Genomic DNA, 15903 nt, shown 5'->3' with positions numbered 1-15903 from the left:
ATGGAAAAGGAGGACTTGAAAAACATTTGTATAATAGACAACCGCGGTTTGAATAACGCAGTTAGCACATCATGTGATAGTGTAATTGATAAGAATGGGAATGTAATATATAAAAGTTACAATACTATTTATAAATTAACGTATAAGCACATTTACAAGTATAAAAGATTAAGTACGATCAGCACCGATGTAATATTTGATAGATATTACAATCCATATATTCCCTTATACCATTATTATTATTACGATGATGATTGCTATGAGGATGTAGGTAGTGATGGTGCAGATCATCGTGGTCATCATGATGAAGAAGATACAAGCAAAAATGATAGCACAAATTTAAATTTAGATAATAGAGAAAAAGATGAACACTTCAATTATATAGATGAAATAGTTTATAATAAAAAAAGCAAAAAACAAGTATGTTTAAAGTATAATAGATACGAGTTATTATTATTACGTTTTTTAAAATGCGATGAAAATAAATATAACACAGAAGAAATATTAAATAAGAACTGCTTTGTAAAGGAAAATAAATGTATAAGATCAGGGTCAAATAAATATTATAGAGATAGGAATAATTATACTACTATGAATGGTGCGGAGGGTGGTATCATAAATGCATTAACTGCGAGTATCATGGCTAGTTGTACAAACAGTAATATTATATTCCATAACAGTAGTGTGAGAGTTAGAAATATATACAGCGATGATAACCCCCAGGGGAATAACAATAATAATAGTAACAACAATAACGACAGTAATAGTAACAACAATAATAATAGTAATAGTAACAACAATAATAATAGTAATAGTAACAACAATAGTAATAGTAATAGTAACAACAATAATAATAGTAATAGTTATAATAGTAATGGTAAACATTTGGGCTATTCTGTAAATTCTACGAATAATTATAAGGCCAAAGTTTTTAAAAATTTAGATGATAGCTGTTATAACATGTGTGTAAATAATATATATATCGATAGGGAGGGAAAGATGCACTTGACGGTGCAAGATGTGTATCATACAAGTCCCAACTATAACCACAATAACAGTAACATTAACAGTAATAGTAATGGTAACTATGGTAACTATTACCATTACGGTAATTACAACAGTCACAGTAACTATGGTAATAAGAATAAAGGCGGAATGAGCAAGAACGAGAGAGGGGTCAATATTGTAAGTAAGGAAAACGAATTTTCAGGATTACATGAATTCCCTGGAATAATGAATGTAAGGAGAAATGATACAGATAAGTATGGAGATTATGCTCCTTTACATTTTGCAAAACGAAATAGTAGTGATATATTTACCTTAGGTGATATAAAAAAGTATTGCAAGAATAATGAAAAAATAAAAAATCAGTTAAATCAGTTAAATCAGTTAAATCAGTTAAATCAATTAAATCAGTTAAATCAGTTAAATAAATTAAATAAATTAAATCATTTAAATAAATTTAATGAGTTAAATAAATTAAATCAATTAAATACTAATGATAACAGTTATAGTATATTTAAAGAGAATGAGGAGGAGAATTTAACAAAAAGTAATTTTGCCAAGTGGTTCAAAAATAACAGTATTAACGTGAATGAAAATGTGGACATAATAAAATATTTGAACAATGATTCTACTAATAATAACATTGATTGTAATATTAGAAGTAATGGTTATATCAACAACATTGGTAGCATTAACAGTAATAGTTATATCAACAGCAATGGCAATGTCAACAGCAATGGCAATATCAACAGCAATGGCAATATCAACAGTAATGGCAATATCAACAGTAATGCTAAAAACAGGCAAGCAGATTTTGATTTAAGGAAAAGTCAGGTAGTTCCAATTGCATCCATTCCAAGCAGAAATTACGATAAGGATGTATACTATTACAACAGTGGTGGTGCTAGTGGTTGTGCTAGTGGTGGTGCGAGCGGTAGTATCAGTGGAAATACCAATGTCAATGCGAATGGTAGTAATACTACGAATGAACATATTTTTAACCTACAATTTGATGCATTTGGACGGAGTGAGCAGCAGCAAATTAGCAGCACTGTTGCGCAGTTGCTGATGAAACAAATTTCGAAGATTAAGGAGCGTAAGATTGTTGAAGGAAAGGAGAAAAAGGTAGAAGGGACCTCTATCACTCACGATTTTACATGGGAAGGCGGAAAAGACAGTGGTAATAACAACATTGGGGGCAATTATAATGTTCGGGGTTATGGAGGCAGTTATAACAGTTATAATAACGAAACGCATAAAGATATGTATCCAAAGGAAGGTGGAAAAAACATTATGGAAATTTTGAACACATTAAATTCGAATGACTATACTCAAGAAGCCTTAGAGTTACAAATGGCACGGCGTAAAAATTACATGAATAGTTCCAATTTTGCTAATAATGATAATTTGTACAAGAACAGTCAGAATCAGAAGTATTATTCTATGGATAATCAGACGTATAAAAAAAATTTCATTGACAGTTATAAGAATGAAGGTAGCAGGAATAATATTAACTTAGAGTATCTTCTTATGAACAAAATGCCTGTGAATGATTCGTTCAGCAGCATCAATTATAGCGGAAACATAGGACATAATATCGGTCATAATGTGAATCATAACGTAAGTTATAATATAAATCAAAACAGTAAAAGTAGCTTCATCGCTAACTCGAATACGACTCCGCCGCCTACCTGCAATAACCTGGATGCATATAAGAACAAAAACAGTATGCAAGGAAATATCAATATTACGCCTATAATTAATTCTTTGTTACGTTTAGATAGTGAGCATGATTATAATAATGATAACAGAATACTCTACAACACAGTTGACAACTCTATAACGCAAAATATACAAAATGCCAAAGTGAGCAATGTGCTAGACTCCCTAAAATCTTTGCTAACGGCATCCAAAAATCAGATTGGAAATGGAGGTAGTAATGATATTATCGGTAACGGTATTGGAGGTAATATCGGCGGTAATGTTGGCGGTAATGTTGGCGGTAATATTGGCGGTAATATTGGCGGTAATATTGGCGGTAATGTTAGCGGTAGTGGCATGGGTATAAATGACAATAGCAGCATTAACAATGTAGGTATTAATTACAAGAATTTTAATAATTTAAAAAACTGTATCCAAAGCGGAAAATACACAAACTACCATTCACAACAATATAATTCTCAGCAGTACATGAAACAACATCGACCACAATCCTTCAATGAGTTTACCAAAAAGAAGTTTTCAAAAAAAGATAAGTATAGTCCGAAATTACCCGACTCAGACATCACTACGAATGAAACCATCATAGTTCCCCGAAAAGAAGAAAAGCATAACGTATAGGAACAGGTACGTTCATCATTAACATATTGATCTCGTTGATTACGTTGATCATCTTTATCATCATTCCATGTAAAAAGAATAATTGTTTTTATTCATAGGTGTAAACTCCCCTCCATTCAGTGCGTCTATATAGTTTTCAGTATAATTAGCTTAAACCAAAGTTCGAACGTCCATTAGGCTGTATGTGCATGTACAAACATATATGTATATACATTTATACGCATATGTGCATATATATGTGGTTGTTTATATATGTATAAAATTAACTTCAATACAAATGCGTGAACATCTTTTTGACTCAATTTTAACATCTTAATTTAAAGAAGTAAAAAAAAAAAAAAAAAAAAAAAAAAAAACGAACTCAGAATATATGCTATTTTTATTTAGTGAACTATATATATATATCTATATATATCAAAAAAAGAAGCTGACTGCGCACTCTTATTCGTACACATATATTCATATATTTATATATACATATATAAAGAAATATATGTACATTTATATAAGTACGTAATATATATATATATATATGCAAATTTGTGCTTTTTCTTTTTTTTTTTTTTTTTTTTTTTTTTTGCTTCCCCCCTTTTCACTCCTACATAGAATATATACAACTACGTGGGCGAAATAAATTACATATTTTATTAATGAAATAATCTTTGATGTAATTTATTTGGGAAATGGCGAAATACAACATATCAGCACACCTCTCACTGTAGTCAACATAAATCGTTCCGTTCCTCATGTTAAAATTAAGCTCACATAAATTAAGCCGTATATACTGGCGTATATACATATATACGTATATTTGTGCAAGTATATATTTACATATTCATATATATATATATATTCTGATCGAGCACCCATTTGGGCTTCTAAGCTTGTACTTAGGTAAAATTTCAGAAGTTTTCCTTCAAAGTTTTTTTCTTTGTTTTCTTTATATGGTAATACAAATTAGACGAAAAAAAGTAAAATGTCAACCACATTTACATACAAAAGTGGAAAAAAAAAAAATAAATAAATAAATAAATATATATATATATATATATATTATATATATATATATTATATAAATATACACATTATATATTTATGTAAAATTGTAAATCTACGCAAATCGGAGATACGTCAAAAGAGTAATTAAAACAAGGTTACACATATCCTTCACTCGTGTGAAAAGTGGAGGAAACTCAACTTAGGCAGATGTTTACCTTAAAAACAAAGCTATAGATAGGAAGCGATAAATCATCATTTCCATTTTAAGTAGAACAACTCAAAATTGGAGCTCATCAAAAATACGTGAAGATTAGTGTTAAAAAAATAAATTTTTTTCGGTACATCATGATCAACGAAAAATATTTTAAAAAGGGTTGGGTTTTCATATGTCCTCACACTATATATTCTTTGCATGGTTTTTAAATCCCAGATTTCAATTAGATTTCTGGTTTTTAGGTAAAATAAAATGCCTTTATCAAATTTATTATTTATTAAATCATTGGATGTTTCACTATTTAAGTTCATGTCTTTCATATTAAAATCATTTTCAGAATTATCATTGTTATAAGTTCTAACTGTTTTCTTTTGTATAAAACTCATAAAGGCAGATCGGTAACTTTTCCACATGTATAAAATATTTAATGTTAATACGTTAAATAAACATATCCTCCCCAAGTTATCTAGGGCTAAGAGTAAATTGCTATTCCACGGACATACACATATGTCTATTATTTGCCTTTTCGAATCATTAAAGCAATGCACAATATTTGTGTTGAGGACCTCCATCATGCCGCTTCCATAACTGCTACCGATGTTGTTGTTAATGCTGTTGTTAATGCTGTTGTTGATGCTGCTGTTGATGCTGCTGATATTATTGTTACTATTATTATTATTATTTCCGTTGTTACTACCACTGTTATTACCACTGCTTGCACTCGCTTCCGCTGCCACAGCAGGGGAAGAGCCCGTACCCATTACACCCGCAGAGGACGGGTCATTCCGCTTGGTAAATATATTTTTTAAAAAATTATTAATTTTTGAACTTAACTTTTCAGACGTACCAAAATTTTCTTTTTTCGTTAAGAAGTCATTTTGCGCGTTTGGTCTAACTATATTAAGAATTGATAGAGTCATATTTTTAGACGTCACTATATAATTAACGTTTCTATGATCACTGTTAATATGATAGGCATTCACATTATCATTTATGTTGGAAAGTACGTTTGCGTTTGTGTTTGCGTTCATATTTGCGTTCGTGTTTGCGTTCATATTTGCGTTCATATTTGCGTTCGTGTTTGAGTTCATGTTTGCGTTCATATTTGCGTTCATATTTGCGTTCATATTTGCGTTCGTGTTTGCATTCATATTTGCGTTCGTGTTTGCATTCATATTTGCATTCATATTTGTGTTCATATTTGCGTTCATGTCTACATTCATGTGTGCGTTTATGTTCACATTTATGTTAGCGTGTATATAGCGCATTAAATCTTCCATATTATAAACAGAATACAACTCCTTTTTTAAAACTTCTGGAGTGTTGTCATACCTTAATAGTATATGCTTTATGTTGATATTTTTATTTATAGTAAACAAGTAATGAAAGGGCAATATTTTTGAATTTTTTTCCAAAGCCCGTTTTATTATATAAATATTGGAGTTTACTATAGTATTATTTTCATGTACAAATAAGATATAATCCTTTTGATGTTCAATAATAATAATTTTAATTTTATTATCAATAAATTTATTTTGCATACATAAAATTCCTTCATGGTTGTATAAGAACACTTTTCCATTATTTAAGCCCAGTATAATATGTGGAAAATAATTATTCATAAAAAATATATTCAATGATTCAATTGTTTCTTTTTCATTTAATATAGGATTAAAAAAATTTAAATAGACAATATTTTTTTTATTTAAACAATATATTAAAAAAAATAAATAATTTTTATTTTGAAAATAAAAAACCATGTTAATGAAATCCTCATCGTCCCCTTTTTCTTTCATTTTCATATTTGATGATATATCACATTTCGATTCAAAAATCAACACCTTACAATTCTTTGTGTTAATATCATCTTTAGTTATACAATAGTTACCCTTTAAAAATATCTTACTCAATATTTTTACTAATATTTCAAGAGTAAACACTTCCTCCAGTTCAATCATTTCGTTCAGACTATGTGTACTATCACCTTCTACTCGATGCTCATCATCACTACTACTTTCCTTTCTTTCTTCAACTCTTAACGACTCATTTTCTAAATTCTCCGAATTTATGCTACTGTTACTTTCATTTTTACGTGATAAAGTTTTCAAGTAATTATTGGACTCCTCAATCATCTTTTGCTTTTTGTAATTATTTAAATCGTTGTTGTTATTCGCGTCATTTTTACTCATATTTACGCGGCTTTCAGTTGGGCATTGAGAAAAAAAAAAAAGAGAAAAAGGGAAAAATAAAAAAATGAAAAAATGAAAAAATGAAAAAATGAATAAATGAATAAATGAATAAATGAAAAAATGAATAAATGAAAAAATGAAAAAATGAAAAAATGAAAAAATGAAAAAATGAAAAAATAAATAAATGAAAAAATGAAAAAAGGAAAAAATAAATAAATGAAAAAATGAAAAAATGAAAAAATGAAAAAATGAAAAAATAAATAAATGAAAAAATGAAAAAAGGAAAAAATGAAAAAATGAAAAAATAAATAAATGAAAAAATGAAAAAAGGAAAAAATGAAAAAAGGAAAAAATGAAAAAATGAAAAAAGGAAAAAAGGAAGAAAGGAAAAAAGGAAGAAAGGAAATAAAAATTTCTTTTACATATTATTATAACTCGTTACATATAAATATAACAAGGACGATAAATTGTTCCATTTTATATTAACAAAAATCTAAAGTAGGGATTTCATTTTCGCATAAATGGGAAGTGAGAATTTATACCCCAAAAATGAACAACAAAAAAAAAAAAATTAAAAATATTAAAAATTAAAAATATTAAAAATTAAAAATATTAAAAATTAAAAATATTAAAAATTAAAAATATTAAAAATTAAAAATATTAAAAATTAAAAATATTAAAATATAATAAAATGTTAAAATATATAATAAAATAAAAAGATATCAAGTCTATGTCACAGCCAAAAAAAGCCGAACAATTTTTTGTACCAAAAAAAGAAAAAAAAAAAATTTGGTGTGCTTCACAACATATTATAAATTAAAATATTTCATATATTTCATTTTTTATTTTTTTACTAAACAAAACTGTACAAGCTTCATTCAGTCTGCACGTCTTTTTGCTTGTATGTAATCTTTCCATATCATACATGTGTGCTTAACCACAATTAGCGCGCGTCAAATTATAAGAAATACGTAATTTTTCTATTTGGAACATGAAATAGAAAAAAATGGAAAAATTGAAAAGATTGAAAAGATTGAAAAGGTTGAAAAAATTGAAAAGGTTGAAAAAATTGAAAAGATTGAAAAATTTCAAAAATTACAAAAATTGGAAAAACAGGAAAGGAAAAATAAAAGGAACTATCAGCTAAGTAATATGGTATAATAAAATTTTTTTAAAAAGCACAGCGAGTAACAAATAGAAATACCTATCCAACAACATACATAACTCTTTTCTGGAATAAAACAAATATAAATATCCTTTCAAGCTTTTATATATAAACATTGCAAATGCAACATATACAGGTGTATGTATTTATTTGTTTATTTATTTTTGTGTATGTTCATGTTACAAATATGTGAGATGTGCATTTTCTTATAATTTAAAAACTATTAAAAAAATATTAAATAAGATCATTGTTATTTTGATGTGTTATAATTCCTATACATATTAAAAAAAAAAAAAAAAAAAAGAAGACCTCTGAAAAATTGTTAACGGTTTAAAAGAAATATAGCACAAAACAGTCTCATCAAAAAGAAACTATAATGGAAAAACAATTTTTCCATTGTTATAATTCTCGTCGATCTACATTAACATATGTAGCTATATATATGCAGCTACATGTACATATATATATGCTGTGAAAAGGCTAGTGAACTAGGGCAAAGTTTTGAATAAACTGCTATATATAACAAAAATAAAAAATAGCTTCTATCAATAATGCGAATAAATATTTCAAGAACGCAGTAATAAATCTATTCGCCTGGAAATACACCCTTATGAAAAATATGATTAGTTATGTGTAAAAGATACCACAATATCATAAACCTATAATTGCTTGACTAAATGCGTAATTTCAAAATAGACAAAAAAAAAAAAAAAAAAAAGAGAGCAGTAAAAGAGAAGAAAAAATAAAAAGAAAAAAACAAAATCATTAAAAATGCTTATCTTCGCATATTGGTGCATAAGTAGGAGTTATAGAAAGTCCCCCTCGTTTACTATACTTCAGTATTTCTTCTAAAAAAAAAAAAAAAGTAAAATGAGGAAAAATGGAGCAAAATATAGCAGAATACGTAAAATATGCAAAATATAGCAGAATACGTAAAATATGCAAAATATAGCAGAATACGTAAAATATGCAAAATATAGCAGAATACGTAAAATATGCAAAATATAGCAGAATACGTAAAATATGCAAAATATAGCAAAATACGTAAAATATGCAAAATATAGCAAAATATGTAAAATAAGCAAAATATGCAAAATATAGCAAAATATGTAAAATAAGCAAAATATAACAGAATAGGTATAATCATCGAAATAAAATGAAAGTAGAATTACAATTTTCTAAAAATGGAATAGATGATCTCACGTTATGGGAAGAAAAGACCTTCTCGATTTATGTGTGTAATTATTAATCAAAGAATATATAATTATTACTACATTATTATTCTTTCCTCCACTCCTCTCTCCTACTCTTTTTTTTTTTTTTTTTCTTTTATTTCTTCTATGGAATTTACAGAGATGTTTAATGTCTATGATCAGAACGATCATTCATGTAAAAGAACACAAAAAAAAAAAAAAATAAAATATCAAAAGAATACTTGGTTTTTCCTATTTTTTTTTTCAATAAGTGTAATACTTTATTTTAGCTCAGGTTCTTTCGTAGTCTTTGCTAAAAATGTTAACAAAAACGACGTAACTAATGGCTTAATTAATAATAATAACAAACATATTAGTGATAACAAAAATGTAGGAGATAGTAAAAAGAGAAAAAAAAAAAGGGAAGATGAACTAATTACAGTGAATACCTCTCCTACGAATAGTAATATCAGTTATGATTCCAACAGCAATATCAATAGTAATACCAGTAGCAATACCAATAGCAATACCAATGGCAATACCAATAGTAATACCAGTAGCAATACCAATAGCAATACCAATGGCAATACCAATAGCAATACCAATAGCAATATCAACAGCAATATCAATAGCAATACCAATGGTAACATTAACGAAGAAATTCGAAGAGACCTACTTATGGATACATTTAACATAAAAAAGTTTGAAGATGATGCATATAAACTGAATTTTCTAGAAGGTGGTTTAATGGATAGTGCAAACGTTATAAAAAATAGTAGTTTTATTTTTGATGCTGTAAAGTATTTATTTAAGGGTATTAAAGAAGGTCATTTAAAACCCCCCGACTTAAAGGATACTCCTGGCTTAAGAAGTGAGATGGATAATAATGCTGGTGAAATAAAAAGGTTAATCATTATTAAAATAATTAAGTGTGCAGCAGTTTTAATGTTATTGTATATTATCGTTCGTCTAATTTTTTCATTTTTTAAAAAACTATTTAATTTAATATTTGTTTTCCTTTTTAAAACTATAAAATTTTGCTGTTGTGGGGGGAAATAGCCGAAATAATGCTCCTTTCCCCAAACAGAAGCGCCAAAAAGTAAACTTCAATAAGCATAAAATAAATATGATACAAGTCAAAATGAGCGAAAAATAAGCCCCAAATGAACATCAGACAACACACACATAGAGCAAAATATACATAAAACAATGTAAGCACAAAAAGGTGTTATAAGCAAAAATTCTTTTTTTTTTTTTGTATCATCCTTAATTATATTATTTTTTTTTTTAAATTATAATTAAAATATAATTTTTACATGAACCAAAAAGGCAAATATTTGCAAATTAATAGAAGGGTAAAGGTAAATTGTTTGTTTTTGAAAAACTAAAATATGATTAAAAACGCAATGCCAAATGGGGAATATATATATATATATCTAAATGAATGAGTCGGGTACATGTGCCTATGTATATATGTACACATAAATAATGTGTATGTATGTATGTATATATGATTGGGACAAAATCCTAGTGTACCATTTTTATTTTTAAATAGAATCCCATCACGACGTATAAAATGGAAACACGCAAGTGACAACAATTTTGACGAAAAATTATGAACAATGCAGGTTAAACAGGTGAAAATTAAAAATTAGGCCTACACATATACGTGCATATATACATATATATATATATTTTTTTTTTTTTTTTTTGAGCGTATTTATCCCATATATATTTATGCAACTTTTCCAAATGACCTTAATTTTTCTCTTTATAATTGTTACAATTGTTCCAGTTGTAATTAGACGAGTTCTTTTAAATGCCCACTCTTTTAGTTCCTGTTGTGGTTATATATTCTATTTTTACTTATCAATCTTTTTGTCATGGTATTTTTTTTTTGGGAGCCTTCTTAACTGTGGACTCCTCCTGTCCTTCATCATAATTGATCATATGTGTTATGTTAAGCGCCCTTGCGCAGCTTACACTTTGTTTAAAACTAGCTTAACTTCTATATCTTTATTATTTTTTATCCTACCCAATAAGGAAAAGCGGTCCTTTTTATAAATAAAATTTTCATTTTCTATGCTGGATTTTCCACAGGGGTTTTTCCCTTGACACTCTGAATGCCTTTTTAGAGATTCATTTATAGATCCATTTATAGATTCATTAGAATAATTAGAGTTATTATTAGTATACTTATAATGTGTTTTTACAGTAGTATTGTGTGTAGAATTAGTTTTAGAATTATTATGATCATGTATATGTTTAGAATCATTTGAGGAATCACAAGTACTTGAGTTCCTAATGCTATTTGAGTTTGATAGTGCGTTCATTTTTGTTCTTCTGGGGTTGAGTTCATAAGCATCTTCTCTTTTTTCATCATGAACAAGTATGTTGCTCGAGTAGTTGTTACGTATCATGTGAGATTCATGATTTGAAATTGAAGTCGGTCTGTTGGCAATACTTTTCTGATAAGCTTTGAGAGAATTTTTCCCTCCATTTTGCATATTTTTCAAGTTTTGATATGAACCGTTTATTAAAATGTTGTAGTTTTCAATGTCGTTCCTGTTCAGGTGATGGCTGTTCAGGTGATGGCTGCTCAGATGATGGTTGTTTAAGCTGTAGCGGTTTACATTATACTTTTTCATGTCGCTCTTTTTCATGTTGTAGTTTCCTAGGCCATATTTCTTTACACTACTTCTACTTAAATATTTACATGTGGTTGGGTTAATGATCCCTTTTTTTATATTGTCAATTATTATTTTTTTCCACAAATTATATGATAAGTCCCTTTTTCTAAACTTATCTGTATATCTTGCACTAGTTTGGTTGTACATTCCAGGATGAGAATTATAATAATAATTTAAGGAATTATTTACTTCATGCTTATCAGTTTGTTTTTTTCTGTATGAATAACTAGAATTTCTTTTTTTTTTAAGGCTTAAATTATTACTAATTCTTTTCTTCTCAGATAGTAAATAAGCAGCATGTGTTTTCAGATAAGTCCGAATGATATCTTCTTTAATTTTATCTGACGTATTTATAATTGATGGAAAAGCTTCTCTATATAGTGGAATTTTATTTAAAATGATATATCTTTCTCTATTAAATTTAGCCTTATTATTAATAAAATTATTTTGATATAATCTTTTTCTTGTCATAAGATCATACTGTTTCATTTTATTTCTTAAGCAATGTGCTTTCTTCCATTTCTTTTTATCCTGTTCATTATTTATACTATTTGGAAGTTTTATATATTCATTTATTTTGAGCACTTCATCTATGTAATCACGACACTGTAACTCAAAATTGTCCAAATTGTTCATATTGTCCAAATTGTTCAAATTGTCCAAATTATTTACAGAATTATCTCTCTTCTCATTGCAGCATTTTCTAGTATTTATATTTAAACTGCTTGTTCTCAAATTGCTACAATTTTCGCTTTTTTTTTTATTTTTTGGAAGAATTTTTATGCAACCACTTACCTTCTTCTTGTTAGAAGGAATTACCTCCACATTATTTTTCGTTTCGCCCATTAGTAAGTGATAAAGGTGTGCGCCTTTTTAGTACTTATTACTTCTTAATATTTATTACTACTTCTTACTGATTCTTACTACTTCTTAATATTTATTACTACTTCTTACTGATTCTTACTACTTCTCAATAATTTTTAGTATTCAGTATACTTAATAATGTTTAATGTACTTTTTTTATTTTATTTTTTATTTTATATATTATTTTATATTTTATTTTTTTTCCCTGGGAAATATTTTACATTAGCATAATAAGTAAAATGTCGGCTGTTATAATGATTCAGAAAAGGTAACTTAAAGTATGTAATTCGTTTCAGGGAGAATTTATATATATGCATAAACATGTGTCTACGAAGTGACTGACAATGTTGTATACTTCACAAAACTTGGTTTTGAGAGGATACATAAATACAAACACAAATGAAAAAAAAAAAAAAAAAAAAATTAACAGCTTAAAGAGTTAAATATACAAAGGTTGTTTCTAATTTTGTACTAAAACATACAAAAAGACACAATAAAAATTTACTGAGTGCACAAATTTTTTGTAAGTAACGACATCTTTAATTATAATGGTATATATTACATAACGTTATACTTTGTCATCATCAACAGGTGAAATAGTGTAGGTGTTCTTTTCTGTTGCTATTACTATTCCTATTACTGTTTCAATTTCTGTTTCTGTTTCTGTTTCTGTTTATGTTTATGCTTGTATTTATGCTTATATTTATCTTTTTTTATTTATTTATTTATTATTTTTTTTTTTTTTTTGCGTACGAAACTTGAATAAAACTCTTTTAGCCTTTAATTACCTATCCCCATAATTCATAGCCGAAATAAAAAAAAAATAGAAACGAATAGCAAATATAGTTAAAAGAAAACGAGCGGGAAAATAATTAACAAAAATGAGAGGTATAACACGTGATCGAAAAGGTGGTAAAAAAGATGGTAAAAAAGGTGGTAAAAAAGGTGGTTAAAAATGTGGTAAAATATGTGATCAAAAATGTGGTAAAATATGTGATCAAAAATGTGGTAAAATATGTGATCAAAAATGTGGTAAAATATGTGATTAAAAATGTGGTAAAATATGTGATCAAAAATGTGGTAAAAAATGTGGCCAAACAAATGAGTAACCATTAAGGACAAAAGAAAAAAAAAGGTTAATTTTTAAAATTAAAAAGAGGATGAATAATAAAAAATATAAAAAAAAAATATCATAAAATGACATAAAAAACACGTAAGAACAAATAGACAATTTTATGAGTTTATCTCTAACTGCAAAGTATATATATATATATATATATATGTATGTGCATTTACATAATGGAACAAAATAGAGTTTAACAAATTTTGTTTCAACGGAAAAAATGGAGTTGCATAGTGTAAGGAGATCAACAAATAAGGGAAAAAAAAAAATCAGCATATAAAAATATATATATGTGATAAATGAAAAAATCAGAAAATTGTTATTAATAGAGCAAATAAAAAAAAGAAGTGTTTTTATACAATATGAAACACAAACATTCAGTTTTAGAAAATATTTTATTTATTAATACAAATGCTTACATGAGAAGTTCATATTTGAATTTCATGCTGTAGTGTATGTCATTGGGCACAGCATAAAAGAAAAAATGTGCATCTGCTCCATAGGCTTTCAAAACGTAATGCATATGCGTTATATTTATGTAAATATATATATGTATTTATATATATATGTATTTATTTATGTGTATTTGTATTTATGTATTTATATTTATGTATATATGTATATGTTATATGTACGTATTTGTTCTATATGCATATATAACAGTAAATTTTTTTTTTTTTTTTTTTTTTTTTTTTTTCTACAAATAAATATACACATAATCAAAAGCGATTAACAAATAATACAAAAAATATTTTTAAATTATGAATAAATGTAGGAACTTTTACACATTAGCTCCCTTATTCAGTTAACACAAAAAAGATATATAAAAATATTTTATATTTTAAAATGCGTTTTGAGGTATATTATTCCATGCACGTATATAAAATTATATATTTCACACTTCACCTACTATATAGATATGTTCTTTTTTTTTTCTTTCATTTTTTCATTCTTTTTTTCTTACTTTTTTACCTTCTTTTTTTACTGTTTTCTTTTTCTTTTTCTTTTTCTTTTTCTTTTTCTTTTTCTTTTTCTTTTTTTTTTTTTTTTTTTTTGCTTTACACACGTGCTAAAGTAATTTAATCTGCTGTAAAACAATTTTTAACGGAACATTGACTTTTAAAAATTCTTAAAAATTATGTTGTTAATATTTGTTTGCAAAATTTGGATATTTGAAACTTTGAATTTTTACAATATTTTTTCCTTTTTCTTATTTTTCTTATTTTTCTTATTTTTCTTATTTTACTTATTTTGCTTGTTTTTCTTATTTTACTTATTTTGCTTGTTTTACCTTTTTTGCATTTTTCGCTTTCTCTTTCTTTTTTTTTTTTTTTTTTTGCCTATTTTCTCCTCAGTCATAAGAACTTTGTTCTATGTGAAAAATGCATCAAAAGAAAAAGTATTGCATTACATATTCTTTCCTTTTTTGTTTATATTTTGTTTTATTATTTTTTTTTTTTATTTGTGTTAATAATTTCACTCAAATTTAATGAACAGTAAAAAGAAGAAAATGAATTACACAAAAAACATGAGCTATATTTTTGTACTTAATTTAATATTTCACATAAATGAAATGAACATTTTTACAATATCCCGGTTTTGTTAACATAGTGTTGTTGTTTTCCCCTTTTCAGCAATTTCTCATTTATTATCTCTCAATTTTTATGCTTCACATGTTTATATTTATCCTTCATTCCCCTACAAGCAGCATAACCCGTCACGTTTTGCGGCTTCGTTGGTTCGTCCATGCGTCACGTTATCCATTTATTATTTTATTATATTGTTATTTTGTTTTTTTGCTTTTTCGTTTTTATGCTTTTTCGTTTTTATGCTTCTTCGTTTTTTTGCTTTTTCGTTTTTATGCTTTTTCGTTTTTATGCTTCTTCGTTTTTATACTTTTTTGTTTTTATGCTTTTTTGTTTTTATACTTCTTCGTTTTTATGCTTTTTTGTTTTTATGCTTTTTTGTTTTTATGCTTTTTTGTTTTTATACTTCTTCGTTTTTATGCTTTTTTGTTTTTATGCTTTTTTGTTTTTATGCTTTTGTTTTTATGCTTTTTTGTTTTTATGCTTTTTTGTTTTTATACTTCTTCGTTTTTATGCTTTTTTGTTTTTATACTTC

General features: G+C 26.5%; 3 protein-coding genes and 1 pseudogene across 4 annotated transcripts; 2 read left to right on the top strand and 2 right to left on the bottom strand.

Annotated features, from left to right (window-relative positions):
* On the top strand, positions 1–3345 carry MKS88_002366 (uncharacterized protein; the record flags this gene model as incomplete). The annotated part of the gene is made up of 1 exon (XM_067215368.1): positions 1–3345. One exon carries the CDS (start codon positions 1–3, stop codon positions 3343–3345), a length of 3345 nt encoding a protein of 1114 aa, XP_067073802.1.
* Positions 3346–4596: 1251 nt separating this feature from the next.
* On the bottom strand, positions 4597–6747 carry MKS88_002365 (Rab3 GTPase-activating protein non-catalytic subunit; the record flags this gene model as incomplete). The annotated part of the gene is made up of 1 exon (XM_067215367.1): positions 4597–6747. The coding sequence occupies one exon, from the start codon at positions 6745–6747 to the stop codon at positions 4597–4599; it is 2151 nt and encodes a 716-aa protein (XP_067073801.1).
* Positions 6748–9068: 2321 nt separating this feature from the next.
* MKS88_002364 lies at positions 9069–10724 on the top strand (annotated as a pseudogene). The gene is made up of 3 exons: positions 9069–9150; positions 9266–10010; positions 10661–10721. Coding segments are annotated over exons 1-3 (888 nt in total).
* Positions 10725–11084: 360 nt separating this feature from the next.
* Positions 11085–12641, bottom strand: MKS88_002363 (uncharacterized protein; the record flags this gene model as incomplete). The annotated part of the gene is made up of 1 exon (XM_067215366.1): positions 11085–12641. One exon carries the CDS (start codon positions 12639–12641, stop codon positions 11085–11087), a length of 1557 nt encoding a protein of 518 aa, XP_067073800.1.
* Positions 12642–15903: the final 3262 nt, after the last annotated feature.

Source organism: Plasmodium brasilianum, chromosome 8 (genome assembly GCF_023973825.1).
Source record: "Plasmodium brasilianum strain Bolivian I chromosome 8, whole genome shotgun sequence".
In the NCBI taxonomy this organism is placed as follows: Eukaryota; Apicomplexa; class Aconoidasida; order Haemosporida; family Plasmodiidae; genus Plasmodium; species Plasmodium brasilianum.
Note: the sequence above shows the minus strand (reverse complement) of the source record. Positions and strands in the feature narration are given on the sequence as shown.